Here is a 21411-nt window from a genome sequence, read left to right as displayed (position 1 = left end):
AAATGTTTTCCCCTGACTTATCGATTTGTTTATTTGGTCTCTAGCTATATAAAGGTTTCACTGATGATTATATTGTTTTAAGAAAACAAATATATCTTCTTATCTTTATAGCTTCAGGGTTTACTCCCTCAATTGGGAAAGTTTCCCTATCCTGAGATATTAAAAATACTTATCAAATTTTTCTTTTAATATTTTACAGGGATTTTAATATTTGAATCTTCAACTGAAATTTTTTATGTTGTGGGGAGGAGATCTCCAACTCTATTTTCTCCCAAATGGAGAGTGAATTATGCTACCCTTCTCTCACTAAACTGAAATAGTAAGCTACCTTACATACTACCTTTCTTGATTCTGTTTCTTTCTTTTTTTTTTAATAGCTAGCTATGAACGAACTTTGAAACTGTTAATGTTTTACTTTATTATTTTTTTTAACTTTTTATTTTGGTTTTTTGTTTGTTTTTTAATTAATTTTATTTATTTATTTATTTTGGCTGCATTGGGCCTTCATTGTTGCACACAGGCTTTCTCTAGATGTGGCGAGCGGGGGCTACTCTGTTGCAGTGCGTGGGCTTCTCACTGCGGTGGCTTCTCTTGTTGAGGAGCACAGGCTCTAGGTGCGCGGGCTTCAGTAGTTGTGGTGCACGGGCTTAGCTGCTCCGTGGCATGTGGTATCTTCCTGGACCAGGGCTCGAACCCAGGCTCGCCTGCACTGGCAGGCAAATTCTTAACCACTGCACCACCAGGGAAGTCCTTGATTCTGTTTCTGAACTCTTTTTTTTTTAATCCCACTGAGCTGTTTGTCTATTCCTAAACAATACTACACTGGTGTGATTACAGTCTATTAATACTAAATTTAAATTTCTGGTAGGTCAAAGTCACCTATAGTCATCTTTTTTAAAACCTTTTAATTCCTCCACTTTTACTCTTCTGTATGAGCTTTCTACTCAATGCATCCCCACACAGGGAGGAAAAAATCTATTAGGATTCTGATTGGTTTTTTAGCTATTCTGGTGATAGCTAGTTTTCATTTTACACTAGAAATTTTCTAAGAAGACATCCTTATCAAAGCCTCATATCTCTTTTTTAGAAAAACTCATAAAAAGAATTTTGAATTTATTTATTTTGATTTTTAATAGCATTTAACATTAGGATATTTACTCAATCCATGAGACACTTTAGATTTTCAAAACCTAGCAAGGACTGTGATCTCTGCTCCCACGTATTTCCAAAAATAATTCAGTCATTATTTGGCTACTCTGCCAAGAAAGAAAAAGTTACCTTTAAAATAACTCACTATCCTCAGTAACATTTAGAAAGAAAATATCCTACGTCAACAAAGAACTAGATAGAGCTTGAGAATGTGATTGTTTCAACGACGTATTACGAGACAATCTTTATAGCAAAGGGGACAAAACAGATTTGTTTTGTGATTAAAAAACATTTTTTGTTTATTTCAAACCCCTAGTTTAAGGCATAAAGAATCATACAACTGGGGCTTCCCTGGTGGCGCAGTGGTTAAGAAGCCACCTGCCAATGCAGGGGACACGGTGTTCGAGCCCTGGTCCAGGAAGATCCCACATACCGCGGAGCAACTAAGCCCATGCTCCACAACTACTGAGCCTGCGCTCTAAAGCCCGCAAGCCACAACTGCCAAGCCCCCGTGCCACAACTACTGAAGGCCATGAGCCTAGAGCCAGTGCTCCGCAACAAGAGAATGAGAAGCCCACGCACCACAAGGAAGAGGAGACCCCACTCGCCGCAACTAGAGAAAGCCAGCATGCAGCAACAAAGACCCAACACAGCCAAAGATAAAAATAAAAATAAATAAATTTATATTAAAAAAATCATACAACTGTTTTTGCTTAACGTGACAAATACTGAGTGTTGAAATGTGCTTCCTATTCTTTTCTCTTGAATATTTATTCCATTTCTTTACTTCTTAATATCAAAAGTATTATGATATAGCACCTGGCCAGGGACTTCAGAGGCAAACGAACGCTAGATCTAGATGTACTTGCCACATACTGGCAGTGTGAACTTGGTCAAGTCAGTTCACCTTTACACCTCAATAAAATGAGGGAATTGGACTACATAATCTTTAGAGTCCATTCAAACTCTCAGATTCAATGATGGCTGTAAGTCTTTTAAAGTTTACTAGTTGCATCAGAAGATACAGACAACTCAGAACTAAGTTCAAAGAAAGGATCAGTAGATTTAAGCAGTTTCAGAAAAAGCAATTGTCTTTCTCATTATTTCTTTTTCTTTTTTTTTTTTTTAAATTTATTTTTGGCTGTGTTGGGTCTTCATCGCTGCGCACGGGCTTTCTCTAGTTGTGGTGAGTGGGGGCTACTCTTCGTTGCGGTGCAAGGGCTTCTCATTGTCGTGGTTTCTCTTGTTGCAGAGCACGGGCTCTAGGCGCACAGGCTTCAGTAGTTGTGTCATGTGGGCTCAGTAGTTGTGGCTCGTGGGCTCTACAGCGTAGGCTCAGTAGTTGTGGCGCACAGGCTTAGTTGCTCCGTGGCATGTTGGACCTTCCCGGACCAGGGCTTGAACCCGTGTCCCCTGCATTGGCAGGTGGATTCTTAACCACTCTGCCACCAGGGAAGCCCTCTCATTATTTCTTTTTAACTAATGAACTATTTCATATGTGGGTTAAAATGAAAGCTATTTCAGTGAAGATGAATAAGTTGCTAATTAGCTTCCATATTCACCATGAATTGACTTACAGTGTCTGTCATTTTATTTTGGGCATAGAAATTTACCTAGTTCATAAAATGCTATTTTCAGATAAGACTTTGGTGTCTTAGAAAATGGAGCTGTACACGGTTTGAGAAAGTATAGTGAGCCATGAAAGGAGGAAGTAAACGCCTGCTCTTTGTGTACCAATAGGTTTTTCCCAAGCTTTTCCTGAAGATTAGGTTGAGGATGATGTTGGGAGAAGATGGAAATGCTAAGCTGGGAGCCAGGGAGGAAAGGGGAGCTGGGGCAGATAAGTACAGAGGACTAATCACAAACTTTATGATTTAACTGATTAAAGCTGTAAAGCACAACTGAATTATGTTCAGGGAAACAGAGATTTTACAATGAGGGGAAAGTACCTGTAATGACTACAAAGATCACTGATAAATCAGTAATATTCACTTAAAAAAATGGCTATTGTTTTCTGTGTTTTCAAAAATCTTAGTTTACGATCAAGATTCTCAAATAGAATAAAGTTGAGAACTGAATTGACTACCTAGGAAATTCTGGTGATATTTAGGTATTTTCATTAATTATTCACATATTTAATTTCCTACTTAACTTGATCAGTCTTGGCTAAATCTGACTCGAATATCACTTCTTGGGGACTGAAGACTTCTGAAGAACAGGGTACTTTTCTTTGTAAATTCCTTTGATAATATTTTAATGTGACTCAGAATCAAGAATGCCTTTCACATAGGCACTCTGCACTTATAAAATGTGGTACTTCAAACAATTCTGTGAATGAGATTAAAAAACAGTTCCAATTATCATGTAATTTATTTTTTTAGTCTAAAGCTGGAAGAATGAGAACTGGTTACCCCAAGATCCAGAGTCTCTCTCTATTTCCCCTGCATTAGTGCTGTGAATAAATTGGCAGTAGGGGAGTGTTATTTTCCCTCCACAAAGAATAGTAAAGTTTTTGAAAGTCCCTGATAAGGCACAACCTGTATCTCATCCTTAAAGATGGACCTACCAACACACCATTGTAAAGCAATTATACTCCAATAAAGATGTTAAAAAAAAAAAAAAAAGATGGACCTATCAATAGCCTTGACCCCAGATGGTTTCAAGTGGTAGAGGCAACTGTGAAGTGGAAGCAGATATGAAAAGAGGTTTTATAAAATCCTATTTGTTCCCTGCTACCAGCATCCATACCTGTTAGAGGCAGGTCCAAAGGAAAACCTAAATTTATATGTGTTGAATTTTTTTTCAATGAATGAATCATTATGGGTGTCTGTAGTACATTGTTTGCAAAGATGACTACGATAACTCCTTCCATCCTGTTCTCACCTTTTTCTGGATATCCCTTAGGGTGCATAGAACAAGGAGCCTAATTCCCAAGTTAGCTGGGGCCAGAGAAGTGTTGACAGACCAAGGAGAGCAGTCCTTTCCTCCCAAATCACCTTTAAGCTTTCACAGAAGGTTGTCTAAAACTTACTCTAGACATTACCAAATTATCGCCACTTACTCCATCATGAAATCGCTAAAATCACTTGCTCCAGGTCACAAAGAAATCAAGTACGCCTCAGAACTCTCATTACCAAAGCTCTTCTCCCAGGAAAACAGTCAGCACCCTGAACCAGGGTCTGCAAAGGCTCTTTCAAACCATTAAGTCCGGGCCCACCCTCCTCATTTAGGTCGGTGCTCACAGAAAAAGAAACGTCAGGAGCCGGAAACGTGGCCAGGGCGATCCACCTCTGTTCTGGGCACCGTTAGAAAGAACCTCAAGTGTCACCACAAGTGACACTCGGGACGGAGACACCCTCCAGGCGGCGGGTGGCCCTAAAGTTACGGACTGGGGCGTTGGATTCCGGAGGACAGGAGAGGGGAGAGGGGTGTCACCCTGGTCTTCCGGACGCTTTAAACAGGGAGGCGCCGTTGATTGGCGAGAACCCAGCCAACGTCTCGGGGTCGAAGCTGCGCCCACCCTGGACGGGCTGGACCCCAGGCCCGGTTAGCCTTTCTTTGAGCGTCGTCCAGAATACCGCCGCCCGACCCGAAACATGTCCCGCCTCCAGACCCGGGCCCGGCCTGCCCTGGAGAAGCGAGGACTGACGAGTACGCATCGGCACTCAGGCCGGGGCCTCGCTTCGCCCAGATCCCGGTATGCACACTCACCAGCCTGGTGGCCCGGTATGGCCCGGGCCCCACGATGCAGTGCTCCATGGCCCGCACGCAGCGGCGGCCGCGGCCACACCAACGCAGATCCCGGAGAGTCCTAGGCGCCGCAGTTTGAATCCCGAGCCCACGCGCTGCAGGCGCTGATTGGGCGGTGCGGCGGCACGTGACGGGAACTGCGGGGCGGGGCCGCCGGGGCCCCACGGAGGGGGCGGTGGGCGTCTCCTCCGAGACCTCCTGCTGCGGAGCGGCAGTAGGTTTACAACCGCCAGGGGTGGAGTCCGCGGCCCACCCTCGCCCACCCCGCGCACACGCAAGCAGTCTCCGCAGAAGGGTCGATGAACGTGCGTAATTCAGTGACCGAAAGCCGGTTGGGCTGGAGAGGCAAATCCCTGTCCGTCCTTCCAAGTGCACCGTGAACCTGGTGGTGCGGCGAAGATTGGGAGAAGTGGGTAGTGAAAGGAAGCGAGGGGACAGCCTCTTCAAGTGGAGGGACATGTAAAAACTAGATAAGAGCTCTTGGCCACAGGGAGTGTCGACAGCGTGTAAGAACAACAAAGAGCTGGAAAAGAGCCCCATTCAGCTTCCTGTGTTGTTCTGGTAGAGTGGTCTTTCCCTGGAATTTGAGTTCTTCGTTTTTTGGATCTGACTGAAATTTTCAGTCCTATGCCACAGGGCTCTGAGTTCATGTTGCTGCTCAGAATTTTCCCCCTAGGAATTGACGGTGTGATTTGCAATTATTCAAAGGGATAAATGAGGTCACCACTCTATGCCTACAAGTTCAAAGTTCATATGTCATCACCTCAGCAACCATTCAGGATGAGATATCATAAGTAAGAGATAAGGAAAGGATCAGATTCCCACCCTTTGTTAATACTCTTGCTGCATTTGCTGCCTTAGATATGTATTTAGCTGCATTTTAGAAAGCCCCAAAAATTCCTGAGATGATACATATGTATTACTTTTGTCATCAGAAAAAAGCAATGAAGATATTTTTTTACTTCCAATCCTTATCAGAACTTTTTCTTTTTTTTGGACCTCTAAACTCCATGGAAGAAATATATATATATGCTTGTCCTTGGCAGGGGACACCCATGGGGCACAAGTGACAGAAGGAGAAATTTCAGAGCCTTGCCCATCTGGGGATTGTCAGCGCCTGCCACAGTGGTGGAACTGTGATCTGATAGAAGACATCATGCCCTGCTTCCTGAGCATTTTCCCAAGAGTTGGTCATGAGCCAAAAACAAGATAGTTCCTTTTTCTGGAAAGGCGTATCTCCCAATGATCTACATATCAGAGGCCACAAAGACAGTCTTTGTAAATGTAGTTTAAATTAGACAGCTGATCATCTACCAGTCTTTCAGCATCACATAAATCAACTGGGAAATTGCTCACCTTCTCTCTGCCCTAAAATGCCAGTGCTTTCTACCTTTCTGACCTATGTTTCAGCCACAGTGGTCCTCTTTCCATTCAAACCTCACAGTCCGCTTGGTTCCCCTGCTGGGAATGTTCTTTCCTCAGCTCTTTGCAAGGCCGTCTCCATCTCACCATTCAGGTCTCAGTTCATAATGCTGCCAACCTTAGAAAAGCCTTCCTTGACCTTCCTGTATAGAGAAGCCTGACACGCCCACCCTACTCTTGTACTGTTTTATTTCCTTCTGAGCACTTTCCTGTAACTAGAATGACTTATTTTCTTCTTTTCTACTTCTACAATGATGGTTGTCAAATGAAGGGGTTCCAGCTTCTGGGAACATTTGGGGCATTTAGACATTGAGGTTGTTTTCTGATCTTCTAAAAGGTAGGAAGGCCAGTACTGGTATTTTGTGGGCAGGGGCCAGGGGAGCTAGATGTCTTCTGGTGCTTAAGTCAGGCCACACAATCTACAATTGGCCCATGTTCTACATGCCTTTTTATTGTCCACTGGACATTCAGGTACGTGAATAACCTGTTTGTTATTATCTGAGCCTAGAACCTAACTCTGTTTTACATGTAAAATAAAAAGTAGTTTTGGCCGGCTAGAGTACACACTGAAGCTTCCAGGAATATCATGCCCTGTCCCATTTGGGATTGTACCAAAACTTGCTCACCATGTCACAAGAGCATCAGTAATGGCAACGCAGCTAATGGTATTTGAGACATGTATCTGTGTCATCCTGTATCTGCAACTCTTGAATTCATGGGAATTATGCATAAAGGTGCTGTATACTTATTTAGTCCTTATTTCAAATGTCAAATATAAAGGAAGAATGACAAGAATATTCAGTTGACTTTACCTTTACTTCTCTTCAATCCAAATTAATTTTTATTTATTTATTTTTGGCTGCATTGGGGCTTCGCTGCTGCATGCAGGCTTTCTCTAGTTGTGGCAAGCGGGGGCTACTCTTCGTTGCATTGTGCGGGCTTCTCATTGCGGTGGTTTTTGTTGCGGAGCACAGGCTCTAGGCACACAGGCTTCAGGCGCGCAGGCTTCAGTAGTTGTGGCACGCAGGCTCTAGAGCACAGGCTCAGTAGTTGTGGCGCACGGGCTTAGTTGCTCCGCGCCATGTGGGATCTTCCTGGACCAGGGCTCGAACCCATGTCCCCTGCATTGGCAGGCAGATTCTTAACCACTGTGCCACCAGGGAAGTCCCCCAAATTAATTTTTATAAGTAGATGCAAGTACTTGCCTATCTCATTATATCTTTCTGATATAATCATGCTTAGGTATTTATTTAAATTTTGAAATGAATATTGCTTTAATATAAATTACTTCCTTTTTATTTCATCATTATATAAAAAAATGTTAATTTTAATTATGTGTAGGTTGGTTACCTGTGCATTTCATTTCAGCAGAATAAAGAGTATTGACCCTGATCCAGTTGTGAACGATTGCTCTGTCTAGACTATAAACTCCATGAGATCAAGGACCTCTTGTTTCCCACTGTACTCCAGTTCCAAAAACAGTATCTGATACATAGTAAACACTCAATTAAAAAAATTAATATATAACTTTGTTTTAATGTAAAAATGTTTTAACTTACTCAAATAAAATTGAAGCAGGAGGGAGATTCTAAGTTGGATTCTACAGTTCCAATTCTACATGGATTCTACAGCTCCATGCCTGAGCATACCACAATCTTCCTTCCAAATCCATAGGCACCCCAGTTGAATAAGCACAAAAAAATGCTAGTTTATTTTTCTGTTTGATAGATTAACAACTATAAAGAATATAATGGTGCATTATTTCATTTTTCTACATTTATTTTCTATGTATTCTATGGTATTATATAAATACATCGTAAGTTGACTCAGTTCCTTTTTGGAAAGAGTTACCCACTACTTCTAACAAATAAATTACAGTCCTTACAGTTGTAAAGCTGCTTGCAAAGCTTTGTCACATTATCTCATTTGATCCTCAGAACCATATGGATATGCAGATATGGATAATCCCATCCTACTGCTGAGGAAGCTAAACTTCAGAGACTAAGTGACTTGCTTAACTAGAGAGGTTTAGTGTCCCACAGCCAGTAATTGACGGAACTTGGAACTGAACCTATACCTTCTTCTGCCAAAGCCTGTGGAGTTTGGTTTGCTTTGGTTTGATTGCTTAGTTGGTCGGTTTTTACTAATGCCTTCACAAATCAAAAAGGATACTTTCCAAATGTAAAGCAGAGTTTCACATTTATATTTATGCAAAGACACATTTAAGGAGTGGGGAGAAGGATAGAAACCTTTCATAAGTTTATCCAAATGATCATTCCTAGGAATGAGTTTCATAAAAACCTGAGGAAAGGGCTTCCCTGGTGGCACAGTGGTTGAGAGTCCGCCTGCCGATGCAGGGGACACGGGTTCATGCCCCGGTCCGGGAAGATCCCACATGCCGCGGAGTGGCTAGGCCCGTGAGCCATGGCCGCTGAGCCTGCGCGTCCCGGAGCCTGTGCTCCGCAACCAGAGAGGCCACAACAGTGAGAGGCCCACATACCACAAAAAAAAGAAAAAAAAAATTATTTCCACATTCACAGTGGAAGCAATTTTAATAAATTGCTGTTCATACTCTTCTTGGCATATGTAAGTGTAAGGCCATCAAGATCCTGTAGAAGCTTTGCCTCAGCCTCAGAACATCTTTATAAAGTGAGTATTAGCACATTGAGAATGGGCAGTTTCACCATCACCACCTGACTTGTCACTGATATTAGGAAGTTCCAAGCTATGGTGCAAGAAAGCAACATAGGCCTCAAGTATATTGTGGGGTTGGAAGCTGTGTTTCTCAATCATGCCCAGTAGGGAAGAGTTGGGAGTGGTGCCCTCGCTCCCCAGGGGATTCCTGACTGCTACATGCAGTTCTGCTGCTGCCTGAAAGGTCTCCCAGCCAGTTGGATGGGTCATTTTGAAAGAACTCCTCTGCTGAAACCCAAGTCACTCAGTTCCTACATTCAACTTGAGTCTTTCAGATTGTACTACAAGTACATTCAGTTGTGTTTGTTGGCATTTAAGCCATCAAGACTGTCTATTTGCCAAGGTTCTTAAAAGTTGTAATATCTGTGACTTGATTTCCATGGCTCTTGGTCTGTACTGTCACTGTTCTATTAGGAAATGTTCCCCCAGAGGTTGTATTAACCCTATTCACTAATAGGGACATCATATTCTTTGGGGTATGGGTGAAGAAGAAATGATAAAAATATATGGAAAACATAAAACCATACTATTTCATTGAAACTGTTGAATAATATTTTTATTTCAGTATTTAAAAAATAAATGTCCCAAAGAAATAGAGAATTTATATTCATTCATCAATTTATTCAACAAGTATGTATGAGTACCAACTATGTGGCAGGCACTGTTCCAATCACTGAAATACTGAAGTAAATAAAACAAAGTTCTCATTTCCAGAAGCTGACATCCTAGTGGGGAAAGGGATGACAAGCTAACTAAAATACATAAAAATATATATAATATATCAGGTGGTAATTGGGTGCTGGGAAGAAAAGTAGAAGAAGAAAGAGAGGAGGGTGGAGGGAGTGGATGCTGTTTTGGCTCAGGTGGTCGGGAAAGTTCTGTCTGATGAAGTGACATTGGGTAGACAATCTGAGTGGAATAGAGGGATAGCTGTCTAAGGGAGGACCTTCCAAGCCAGTGGAGCAACAGCCCATGTGAAAGCCTGAGGTGGACACATACTTGCCACGTCCAGGGAATACGGGAAGGGGGCCAGTGTTACTGGAATGGGGTGCGTGAAAGGGAGAGAAGAGGAGATGGGGTTGAATACAGAGCGGAAAGGGGCTTCTGAGGCCACATTATGAGGCACAGGATTTGGATTTTACTCTGAATTTGTTGCAAATGTATTAAAAAGTTTTGAGTGTGTCAAGGTCTTAAATAGGTTTTTTTAAGCAGCACTCTTGCCATTGTGTGGATAATGGATTGGAATGGGTGTCGGTATGGAGTGGAAGCAGGAAAACCAGTTAGGGATACTGTTGCAATACACTTGCAGGAAAAATAAATAAATTTGGTTGGTACAGTGCTTGGCACATAGTGACATTCCACAAATATTTGTTGAATGAATAAATGAATGAGCAAGTGAAACTAAGCGGTGCAGTGGATAAGACTCCATGCTCCCACAGCAGGGGGTCTGGGTTCAATCCCTGGTCCGGGAACTAGCTCCCACATGCATGCTTCAACTAAGAGTTCACATGTCACAACTGGGGAGCCCTCATGCTACAACTAAGGAGCCCACCTGCCGCAACTAAGACCCAGATCAACCAAAAAAAAAAAAAAAAAGTTATTCATCTCCTAAAGATGGATTCAATTCATTTTATCTATGTGTATTTCTTATAGGTATGTACTCTTCGATATAATAGCTAACTTTTATATTTTCAATTTAACCTATACAATTTGCTGCTGAACCTACTATTCTGGTAGGTCTTATTGTTAAAGGATTATCCATTCTTGCTTCTCCCTTTTGAGTCTGGGAAGATATTGGGTTGGCCAAAAAGTTCGTTCGGGTTTTTCCATAAGATGTTACAGAAAAACCCGAACGAACTTTTTGGCCAACCCAATACAATCCATACCCCATGCCTTGTGTTATAATCGTGCACCTGCATACACACACACGTGCACACACACACACATGCACACAGACTTCCTGCCACGTCACAATCACACCATTATAGTTTGAAGTTAGATTAAGAAAATCTTTAGCAAGGACCTAACTGAATGGTTTCTCATATTTGTACACAAGTTCAGTTTCTGGCATATCACAGCCATGCCTCTGTGTTGCTATGGCTAAGTATAATTCTCTACATCTAAGAACGTGATATGATAGAAAAACAATATTTTTTAAACGAACATTTGTCTGGCCAAGGAACATAGGATTTGAAGAGGAAGATCCTAGAGACAAGAATCACCAAGGTAGCTTGTTTAAAATCCTAGGTACCTAGATTCCACGGGTGATTTATGGTTTTGACTCCTTACCAGCAACTCCAAAGATCCATGTACATATTTCTAATTTTGATGAGGCAAAACTTTAAAACTCCCACCTTGGAGGCTGGTATGCAAGAGAATGTCATCCAGCTTGTACATGAGCCTAGCCAACCCCTAGGATCTCATGTCCAATGTGACTTTGATATTCTCTACTGTTTGTGTTTATGTATCTTATGGGGACAATATTATGCTATAGTTGTATTTCAGAATTATCCAAGTCAATGGACTTATTCCTCATAAATGCTAAAAGCCAAAAGAAGTTGGAATTTGGATATGCAGCCTTTGACTGACAGTGAAACATCCAAATAGAGGTGACTCATGGTTGAAAATATTAGATGAAAAGGGCAGGGTAGAGTTGGGGAAGTTGAAGATCTACAGATAAATGAGGACTTTGAGGAAGGAAGAATATAGAGAGAAGAACAGAGGCCTTCACTGTCCCATTTCAGCCCTTTAGCTTACTACTCTGACTGACAAGTTTCTCTGGCCCTCAAACCTGCTGCTTCAATAGAAAACTTCTGTTGGTTCTTATAAGGTAAATTTAAATTTGTCTTGCCCCATGACAGCCTAAAAAATTATATGTCTCATTTATCTTCATAAAGACCAAACACTTTAACAGAGAAGCCATTTGTTGTATAACAAATTAACTTATTTTTGAACTATCCTCCTGTTGTCACCAAACATCTTTAAAGTCACCTTAAAATTAACATTAACTTTTTGATAAACTTCCACAATATCCACTTTGTTGCAGGGTTTAGAATATTTCTTAGATGTGTAGTTCTTGTTTCCATACAAAGAAATGTGTGTAAAGTTAAATAGAATAAGATAGTAGTGAGAATTAACTGTTTGTTCTAGCTCTTAAAAAAAAAAAAAAAACCTGCTGCTTCACCTCTGAGTCTAGGCTTGTCTGCCCGCTCCGGGCACTTCATCTTTGTGATTCCTCAGCCTGTCCTGGGCCAGGGATAGCTCAGTTAGGGGATTATCCCACTCTCTTGGTTCCCTCCCTAGAGGCTTCAACTCTGGACATTCATCAAAGACTTTCTCCTCTATTTCACTGCCAAAGGCTCAAGATTCAGGTTTTCATCTCAGCAGAATTACAAATCATTACATGTTATTGAACTTTCGGGTAGCAAACCAATAGTTAAATGATATATTCTGGTATCAGTACATCAGCTGTCTGACCCATAGCCCCTAAGCTCAGTTTTAAGAAAAATCTAAAGGTAAGATAAAATTATCTGCACTTTTAAAAGATTCATCACAAATGGTCCCTGAAATAGCAAATATACTTAGGATAGCCCCCAAAGAATTCAATTTACAAAAAAAAAAAAAAAAAAAAAGTGGAGGAGGAGAAGAATGTGCAGAACTTTTAGAAAACACTGCTGCCTGGTCTCACAGCCAGGTGCTTGTAAGTAGTAAGGTGCCCAGGGCAGAGGTAAGATACTTAACAGGGAATCTCCTACTCCTGGCAGCAGCAGCAGAGGACCCTGGGAGCCAAGGCCCACGGACCACAAACAAACACAAGAGCCCAGAGAGTCAGAAGTAGGACAGTGGGTGGCAGCACCAAGCCAGAGCAGGATGAAAATGCGATTGTGAGGTAAAAGCAGTTGGGGAACAAGGAAGGTCTGTGAGCTGGGGCAGGGTGTCTGTTATGTGTTGGGCTATCTTGAAGGGCTAACAAAGGCAACAGTGGTTATTGTGTTCGCCTACGACACTGCCACTCTTATTTTCTTTCAGAGGCAAGTAATTGAAACTGGCTTGGATATAAAAAACAAAGTTATTTTAAGCATTTTGTCCTTACTGATGATTACTTTATATTTTTCTTTGTTTATTTCTGACACAGATATTTTTCTTTTCTTTCTTTCAACTTTTTATTGGGTTATAACATACGGAGAAAAGCACTCATTATCTGTATAGGGTTTGAGAAATTTTCACTAACTGAACACATCCTTGTAACCAGCACCCCAATCAAGAAACAAAACATGACCAGGACCTGAGCAGACCTCCAGTCTCTACCTGCCTAAAGATAACTGGTATGGATCTTCTACTATGTAAGAAAAAAAGAAACAAGAAAGAGTTTACCCCAGACTAAAGAGGGAACAAGAGCCACCTCACAAATTACCAGGAATTTAGTCCATCTACGTTGTAACCCAAAAGCCAACTATAAAAAGTGGACGGGGGCTTCCCTGGTGGTGCAGTGGTTAAGAATCCACCTGCCAATGCAGGGGACACGGATTTGAGCCCTGGTCCAGGAAGATGCCACATGCCGCAGAGCAACTAAGCCTGAGCGCCACAACTACTGAGCCCGCGCTCTAGAGCCCGTGCTCCGCAACAAGAGAAGCCACCGCAATGAGAAGCCTGCTCACTGCAATGAAGAGTAGCCCCCGCTCTCAACTACAGAAAGCCCGTGCACAGCAACAAAGAAGACCCAGTGCCACCAAAAATAAATAAATAAAATAAGTTTTTTTTAAAAAAGAAAAGCATTGAAAAAAATGCATCTTACTGTGTGTAATATGGCAAAATAAAAAAAAAATTTTTAATTAAAGAGAGACTTTCTAGACATTCAAACCCGCTTGACTACATTTCCTTATTCAACTGTCTCTGAAAAGTCAATGATAGGGGACTTCCCTGGTGGCGCAGTGGTTAAGAATCCGCCTGCCATTGCAGGGGACACGGTTCGAGCCCTGGTCCGAGAAGATCCCACGTGCCGCGGAGCAACTAAGCCCGTGCACCACAACTACTGAGCCTGCGCTCTAGAGCCCACGAGCCACAACTACTGAAGCCTGTGCGCCTAGAGGCCACGCTCCGCAACAAGAGAAGCCACCGCAATGAGAAGCCTGCGCACCGCAACGAATAGTAGCCTCTGCTCACCGCAACTAGAGAAAGCCTGCGCGCAGCAACGAAGACCCAACGCAGCCAAAAAATAAATAAATTTTAAAAAGTCAATGATTGGGTTGCTCCTGGAATTAACAGGGCAGAGCTTTGATCCCAGCTCCAGTGAGGGATTAGGAGGGAGAGTAGCTCCTCAGAGCTATGAAGTAACCTCCAGCCTGTCTACATACCAGAACCCTGGAGACTCTTATTTAAAACACAGATGCCAGGCCTGACTCCAGGTCTCCTGAAAGTAGCTCCCTCAGGGCATAGGAGCACCAGAGGCGTGACCACAGATATGCCATTATTATCTGATCCTCTCCCTCAGAGTAGCTGAGGGCTGGAGGTGGGGTTCTGCAGGCCCTGCCAGGAGTGTCCTGAGGACCTGGGCAGCATTCTAGGAGAAAGTGCCTCTTACCTGTTCCTCTTTGCATGATGATGAAGTTCCAGAAGTAACATCCTAAAGGAATGTTAGATAAAGACCTTGAGGAGAGTCAAGTCAGGCCTCCCAGCGAGGCCAGGAATAATACAGAGCCCAAGGAGATGCGAACAGGAGGTTTGAGGCAGAACCTAGAATAACTACAGAGCTGCAGTGCAAATAGCTAGAATCAACTTTTAGCCAGGAGCTTTTAAAGAGACAAGGATCACAGCTTCATCTACTAAGGATTCTTGCCCAAAAAACTGAAACTAAACCTGACCATACCTCATTTTTATGAGGCAACTACCGACTTACAGGAAATGCAGAGGATGGAAAAATATGGGGAATTGCAATTGGCAACGTCTGGAATGTGGGGAAGTCTATAAGTGACCAGGTATTTGCAACTACAAGGAAGTGGGGTGCGGGGGGTGGAGGGAGAGCCCATAGAGGTTTGAGACAAATCAACCATTCACAGCATGTGGAATTATTTAGATCATAATTCAACCTACTGTAAAAATGATAAAAACTAAAAATTTTAAAAAGCAATTGGGAGACAATTGGAAGATGGAATACTGAATAGGTATTTGAAGATAATCAAGAATTATAGTTTAAAATTGTATTGCAGTTATCTTTTAAAAGACTCAGTCTTTAAGGGCTGTGGTTTTAGAACTTTAACATGCATCAGAATCACCTGGAGAACTTGTTAAAATGCAGATTACTGTGTCTCATCCCCAAGATTTTCTAATTCTGTAGAACTTTGTTGGAGCCCGAAAATTCCCATTTTTAACAAGCTGTATGATGGGTACATGCGGGTTATTTATTCCTATTCTGTCTACTCTTGTTATGTTTGAAATTTCTATTTTAAACGTTTTTTTAAGATAAGGGAAGAGAAAAAAATAGAAAAAGCATTTGACAATATCCAATTTCTGATTTTTAAAAAAAATCTCTCAACAAACTAGAGAATACAAGGGAGCTTCCTCAACCTAATAAGAATCTATGAAGGGCTTGCCTGGTGGTGCAGTGGTTAAGAATCCGCCTGCCAATGCAGGGGACACAGATTCAAGCCCTGGTCTGGGAAGATCCCACATGCCACGGAGCAACTAAGCCCGTGTGCCACAACTACTGAGCCTGAGCTCTAGAGCCCGTGAGCCACAACTACTGAGCCCACATGCCACAACTACTGAAGTCCGTGCGCCTAGGACCCATGCTCTGCAACAAGAGCAGCCACCGCAATGAGAAGCCTGCGCACCACAACGAAGAGTAGCCCCCTCTCGCCACAACTAGAGAAAGCCCATGCACAGCAACAAAGACCCAACGCAGCCAAAAATATTAATTAATTTTTTTAAAAAAAGAATCTATGAAAGTCCTCAGGTAACATCATATCTGATAAAAGACTGAATACTTTATCCCTAAGATCAGCAATGAGACAAGGATATCTGCTCTCATCATTTCTATTCAATATTGTACTGGCTAGCTAGTACAATAAGGCAAGAAAAAGAAAGAAAAAGCATCCAAATCGGAAAGAATAAGTAAAACCGTCTTTATCTGCAGACAGCATGATAGCCTATGTAGAAAATCCTTTGAGGTCTACAAAACAGCTGCTAGAACTAAGAAGAAGGTTTTGCAATACTGTGGCTGGGTAGGAGCTGGAAGGCTGTGGGGAAGGGTTTTCTATCTTTATTTTTCTAAAGCCCCTAGGAGCTTTTTTACCTCCTGAGCTTGCATCCTATCACAACCTGGGGGCCTTCCCTGACTGATATTGAGAGTGAAGACTTATTCCTTACTTAATCGCATTTCTCCAAGGAGAAATTCCTGAGAGCCATGGCTCTCAAACTTGTCTGCACACTGGAATCACTTGGGGAACCTCGAAAACTCCTGCTGCCCGGGTTCCATCTCCACGGATTGTGATTTAATTATACTGAGGTATGGCCTGGATGTAGGATCCCCAATTCTGATGTACAATGTACCTTGAGAACCACTGCCCTACAGGGATATTTCTGGCCTGGTAACCTCTGTGAACAGTGAGTTTAGGAGGTGAAACTGGGCAAGCATGGCTCAGGCTCTACTGGATTTTATGTGGGATCTGCCTGCCTTTAAAGTTTAGTGATTCTGTTCTGCTACTCTGAGCCGTAAATTGTACGGCAAGGGGCAGAGGGAACAGGAGGTGGGAGAAGACTATGGCTGTCCAGGAGTGACTGACTCTGACAAGGTAAATCTAGCTAGTTCAGATATAAGGAAGTCCACTTAGTCATCAGACTTAAAGCCATTTATTCCTAAAGTCTTACCTCCCCAACATTTATTTGGAAAAAGTTCAAAGCATATATACTCACCACATACATTCAGTACATTCATCAGTTGTTAATACTGTGTTCCATTTGTCATCTTTCTCTCTCTTATTTTTTTCCTTTTTGGCTGAATGTATGTAGTTCAATAGGTATCTCTTAAGAACAAAGGCATTTTACTACTCAATCATGATACAATTTTTACCCTCAGGAAGTTTAACATTGATACATTATTATCTATTATACATTCCATATTTATATTACCCTACTTTACCTCAAAAGTTCCTTTATACCTGTTTTAAAGACCGAACACTGCATTTACTGGTCTTGTCTCTTTACTATCCATAATCTATAGAATAATCTCCCTCCTTTTCAGAAGACACTGACAAGTTTGAAAAGGCCAGACTGTGTCATAAAATACACCATAATGATGCTTCCTTATGATTAATTCATGTTAAATATTTAGCATGAATACCAGGTTTGTGATGTCGTATGCTTCCAATTGCATCACATCAGTAAGAACACAATGGCAGTTTGTTCCAGTATCTCCGATGCTGGATTTAATCACTTTGGTTAACGTGGTGCCCACCAGATCTCTTCATTTTAAAGGTATCTTTTCCCTTTATACTTAATAAGTAACCTGTTGGGTGATACTGTGAGCCCATACGAATATCCTGTTCCCCAACAAACTTATACCCATGGTTTTAGCATCCATGGATAATCAGTTATTACTGATTGCAAATAGTGATTTGCAGTAGTGGTATTTGCAAATAGTGCTTTTTTATTCTATCATTCCTTCTACTTTTTTTAAAAAAAAAACTGTTTATTTATTTTGTAAGAATGTACCCCTAGTCCAAAGTTAACTACGTTTAAAACAATTTTTGGCCAAAAAATTTACAAAAACATTTTCAGTTCAACCTAATGAAAGTGATGTCTAGAAAATATTTGACATCATTAAGTCTGCCTTAGATAGTGCCGATTCTAAAGCATTCCTAAGGCACGGTGTTCTGGAAGACAAATGTGCTTCTGTGGTGCTGCGTGGCGTATGCAGCAGCCGTGACTGGCTACAAGTGAGCCCTGGCAGGCTCCTTCCTCCTGACGCTGGGGGACTGTGAGAGGAGTCAGACGTAGGCCTCCAGGGCTGCATGGAACTCTGTGAGACACTGGACCAGCTGCTGGAACTTGGGCCTCTCCTCCGGACCTAAGGCCCAGCAACAAGCCGTCACAGCAAATAGTTCAGCAGGGCAGTTGATCGGCTGGGCTATTCGGTAACCATCTTTCAGGTACGCGGCCATCTCCAACGGGTCGATGTCCACGTAGGGCGTTTGGCCCAGAGTCATGAGCTCCCACAGCGTCACTCCAAAGGCCCACACATCACTAGCACTGGAGAACTCATTATTAACCAGACTTTCAAGAGCCATCCACCGAACTGGCCTGTTTTCGTTGTCCCCCAGACAATGAGAGTCCATAGGGAACAAGTCTCTGGAGAAGGTATTGTCTGCGATCTTAACTTGAAGTCTGTCATCCATGACACAGTTCCTAGCAGCCAGGTCTTGGTGGATGACTTCCCTTCTGGCCAGATAGCTCATTCCACAAGCAATCTTAATAGCCATGCGGACAGGTCTTGTTGAGAAATTGCTTGTGGATTTTCGGCCTCTACTAATCTGCACTGCCGTAAAAACAAGTTAAGATTCCCCCAATTCATGTAAGGCAATATCACCATGGGCTTTTCTCCTTCTTCTACACAGACATGAGTAATAGGAAGAAGATTCCTGTGATGAAGACCTCGTAGCTTACAACTTTCAGTAAGCATCATTGTCACCTGAATTTCAGAAGCTTGATCTTTAACTGTTTTTACAAATGCTTGTTTTTCCTTATTTGGATCTTTTTCATCTACTAAAATCCCATGGAAAACACGCCCAAAAGTACCTTCTTGGAGTACATCTTTTAGAGTTATCCTCTCCCTGGATATTGCGATATCCTTCACCTTAGCTTTGGCTTTCAAAAGAGTGACACTTCTCAGGTCATTCTTCTCTATCCGCAAGGTGGGATAACCTGAGGAGCTGGTGATAGGAGTTGCATTGTTGGGTGTGTCGGTTCTCAGATACTGAGTCGTCTGGTTAGATGGCTGAGACAGCCCTTGGGAACTACTGCTGGCACTGATGCTGTCATCCAGTTCAATCCTTTTCATACTAAGAAGGTGCAAAACAGCTAATATTATTGCTACAAGAAATATTACTGCACAGCAAACCCCTACGCTGATATAAAACACAGCGTAGAAGTGGTTGGAGCCGCATGTACAGGATCATAAATAGTTCTGCTAGTGTTTTTGTCCAAGGATGACGTTTTTACTTCTTCAAGTTTTTTGTAGCACATTTTCCTTCGTTTAAAATTTAAGACTGTAAAGTTTTTTGAAGAATTTACTGTCAAGTTGAGCTGCATTAGTATCATAACCTGAGAATCTACTTTGCCAGTACAGGAAAGCTCGACCCGAAGCACTGGTAAAGTGCGTGGAGCTTCCCCCTGAGCAGAAATGTTGACCTGGGGCACGTCCATAGCCAGGAAATTGTCTACTTGGAATCCCAGCTTATATTCAACCTTGGACTTTGCATGCCAAGTGAAGTGCAGGAAATTTGTCTCGCTGGGTACTAACAGGTTAAAGGATAGGGCGTAGTGACTAATAAGATCATTTCTCACATAATAAAAGTTCTGCAACAAGACCGATGAGCCGGCGCACCTCGTCCTCTCTCAGGTAGAGGCTCACGCCAGGCCCCGCGTACGCGGGAGGCAGCGCCGGCGGCCTCGGGGCAGGGGCGGCGGCAGGGCCCTCAGGCCGTGGGTCCACGGGAGGCGGCCCCGGCCCAGCGGCCCCGGCCGCGCCGTCCTGCGCGTGGCCTCCGCCGCCGCCGCCGAGGAGAAGCGTGGGCCGCCCGCCGCGCCGCCGCCCACCCCCGGCCCCGAGCCCCTCACAGTCCCGAGCCGGAGGCGGCCGTCCAGCTCATCGCGCCGCCGGCCCCTGGCAGCCTGCCGCCGCTTCAGACCGCGGGAGCGCGCCGCCGCCGCCGCCGCCACCTCCTCCTCAGCCGCATCTTCCGCTGCGGGAGGCGGGCCTCCTTCCACATTTTTAACTGGAGTTCTTTTATAAAAAAGAGCTTTCCTCCCTTCCCCTCACTGCCTGCTTTTTTGAGTATGACTATGGACTCAGGGATTCCTTGTTTATTTATCAAATTATGATCCATTTCTGTCATTTGTCTTTTTGAAACCAGCTCTTGTGTTGTTTCCATACATCCCCGTTAGTTTTTAAATAGTGTCTTTATTTCTGCTACAAGATATTTTAAGCTCATATAATATATTTCCTTCTCCAGACCTGGAAGCAGCCGTTTCTCCAAGAAGTTCCCATTCCTTTTGACTGGAAATGGTATTTATGATGCCATTTCTCTTTGATACAAAGTTTTGTTTTGTTTTGTTTTGTTTTTATCTTTATCTGCCTGACTCCTACATCTATCTCCAAGTTTGTTCCAAACTCGGGCAGGTGAAAAATAAGGTGTTATGTATTAAACCCTTTACCCTTCAATACCTGACCCAATGTAATATAGAATAGGGTCACAACTTATCTTTACAGTACTATATTGATTCAACAAATATTTTTTGAAGGCTTACACTGTGCTAAGCACCCGGGATAAAATTTGAAACAAGACACACACAGTCATGGCCCTCCTGTGCTTACAGTCTAGTGGAGAAGGCAAATATGAATCAAATGATCATATAAATATTTAACTACAAACACTGTAAATCTCTAAAACTAGGCACACTGAGTTCTAGGCATACATCAAGGAGTCTGGCATATTCTGGGTTGGGAAGGGTTCCCTTAAAATAGGAACTTAGAAGGACTTCCCTGGCGGTCCAGTGGTTAAGACTCTGCACTTCCACTGCAGAGGACACAGGTTCGATCCCTGGTCTGGGAACTAAGATCCCGCATGCTGCGTGGCATGGCCGATAAATAAATAAATAAATAGGAACTGAGATCTAGGATCTGAAAAGTGGATAGGAGTTACTCAGTTCAAGGGAAAAAGGCGTGTATGTGTGTGTGTGTTGGGGGTAGTGGTGCTGGTGGCAGAGGGTATGGGAGTAGTGAGTCTAGCAGGTTCTGAGGTAAAGAGAGGAAATTGGAATATCTGAGAAACAAGAAAAATGCTGAAGTCTTTACTGTCATAAGCTAGGGTAAGGGACTATGGGGTAGCTGGCAGGCTGGGCAGATGCTCACTCCATAGGACCCTGAGGGCACAGAAGTGAGATTGGAGTTGATAATGCTGAGAGTTTAGGAACACATAGGTACACAAAGCCAATAAACAAACATGCTCCAAGAGCCTTCAAAGGCAGGGTGGAGGTCTCTGGAGGAAGAGAAAGAGATGGATAAGAGCTGGAACTTTGTGTGGATCTTCTGCAGGGAGGAGGAAGGGATAGGTGAGAGGTTACAGGAGGGAACAGTCTGAGCACAGGGCTGACCTTCACCCTTCCCTTACTCTGAAGGAT

The 21411-nt window shown here is 42.8% G+C and overlaps 2 protein-coding genes across 4 annotated transcripts in view; both read right to left on the bottom strand.

Moving 5' to 3' along the window:
• Window positions 1-4908, bottom strand: part of DEPDC1B (DEP domain containing 1B) — a gene marked incomplete at both ends in the record, with an annotated part of 94907 nt that extends 89999 nt beyond the window's left edge. For all 3 annotated transcript variants that reach the window (XM_082837502.1, XM_082837503.1, XM_082837504.1), the window contains one exon: window positions 4861-4908. In XM_082837502.1, coding sequence (XP_082693628.1) covers window positions 4861-4908 — 48 coding nt within the window. The remainder of the gene's footprint in view (window positions 1-4860) is intronic.
• A 13066-nt stretch (window positions 4909-17974) lies between these two features.
• Window positions 17975-19470, bottom strand: LOC309960318 (tyrosine-protein kinase RYK-like). The gene is given in 3 exon segments (XM_082837005.1): window positions 17975-18499; window positions 18502-19152; window positions 19155-19470. Coding segments are annotated over 3 exon segments (1431 nt in total). The 5' UTR covers window positions 19435-19470; the 3' UTR covers window positions 17975-17999.
• Window positions 19471-21411: the final 1941 nt, after the last annotated feature.

The sequence above is a fragment of the Leucopleurus acutus genome (genome assembly GCF_964270905.1).
Source record: "Leucopleurus acutus genome assembly, chromosome: 3".
Classification (NCBI taxonomy): domain Eukaryota; kingdom Metazoa; phylum Chordata; class Mammalia; order Artiodactyla; family Delphinidae; genus Leucopleurus; species Leucopleurus acutus.
The sequence above is the reverse complement of the archived record's forward strand: the minus strand, read 5'-3'. Positions and strand labels throughout refer to the sequence as shown.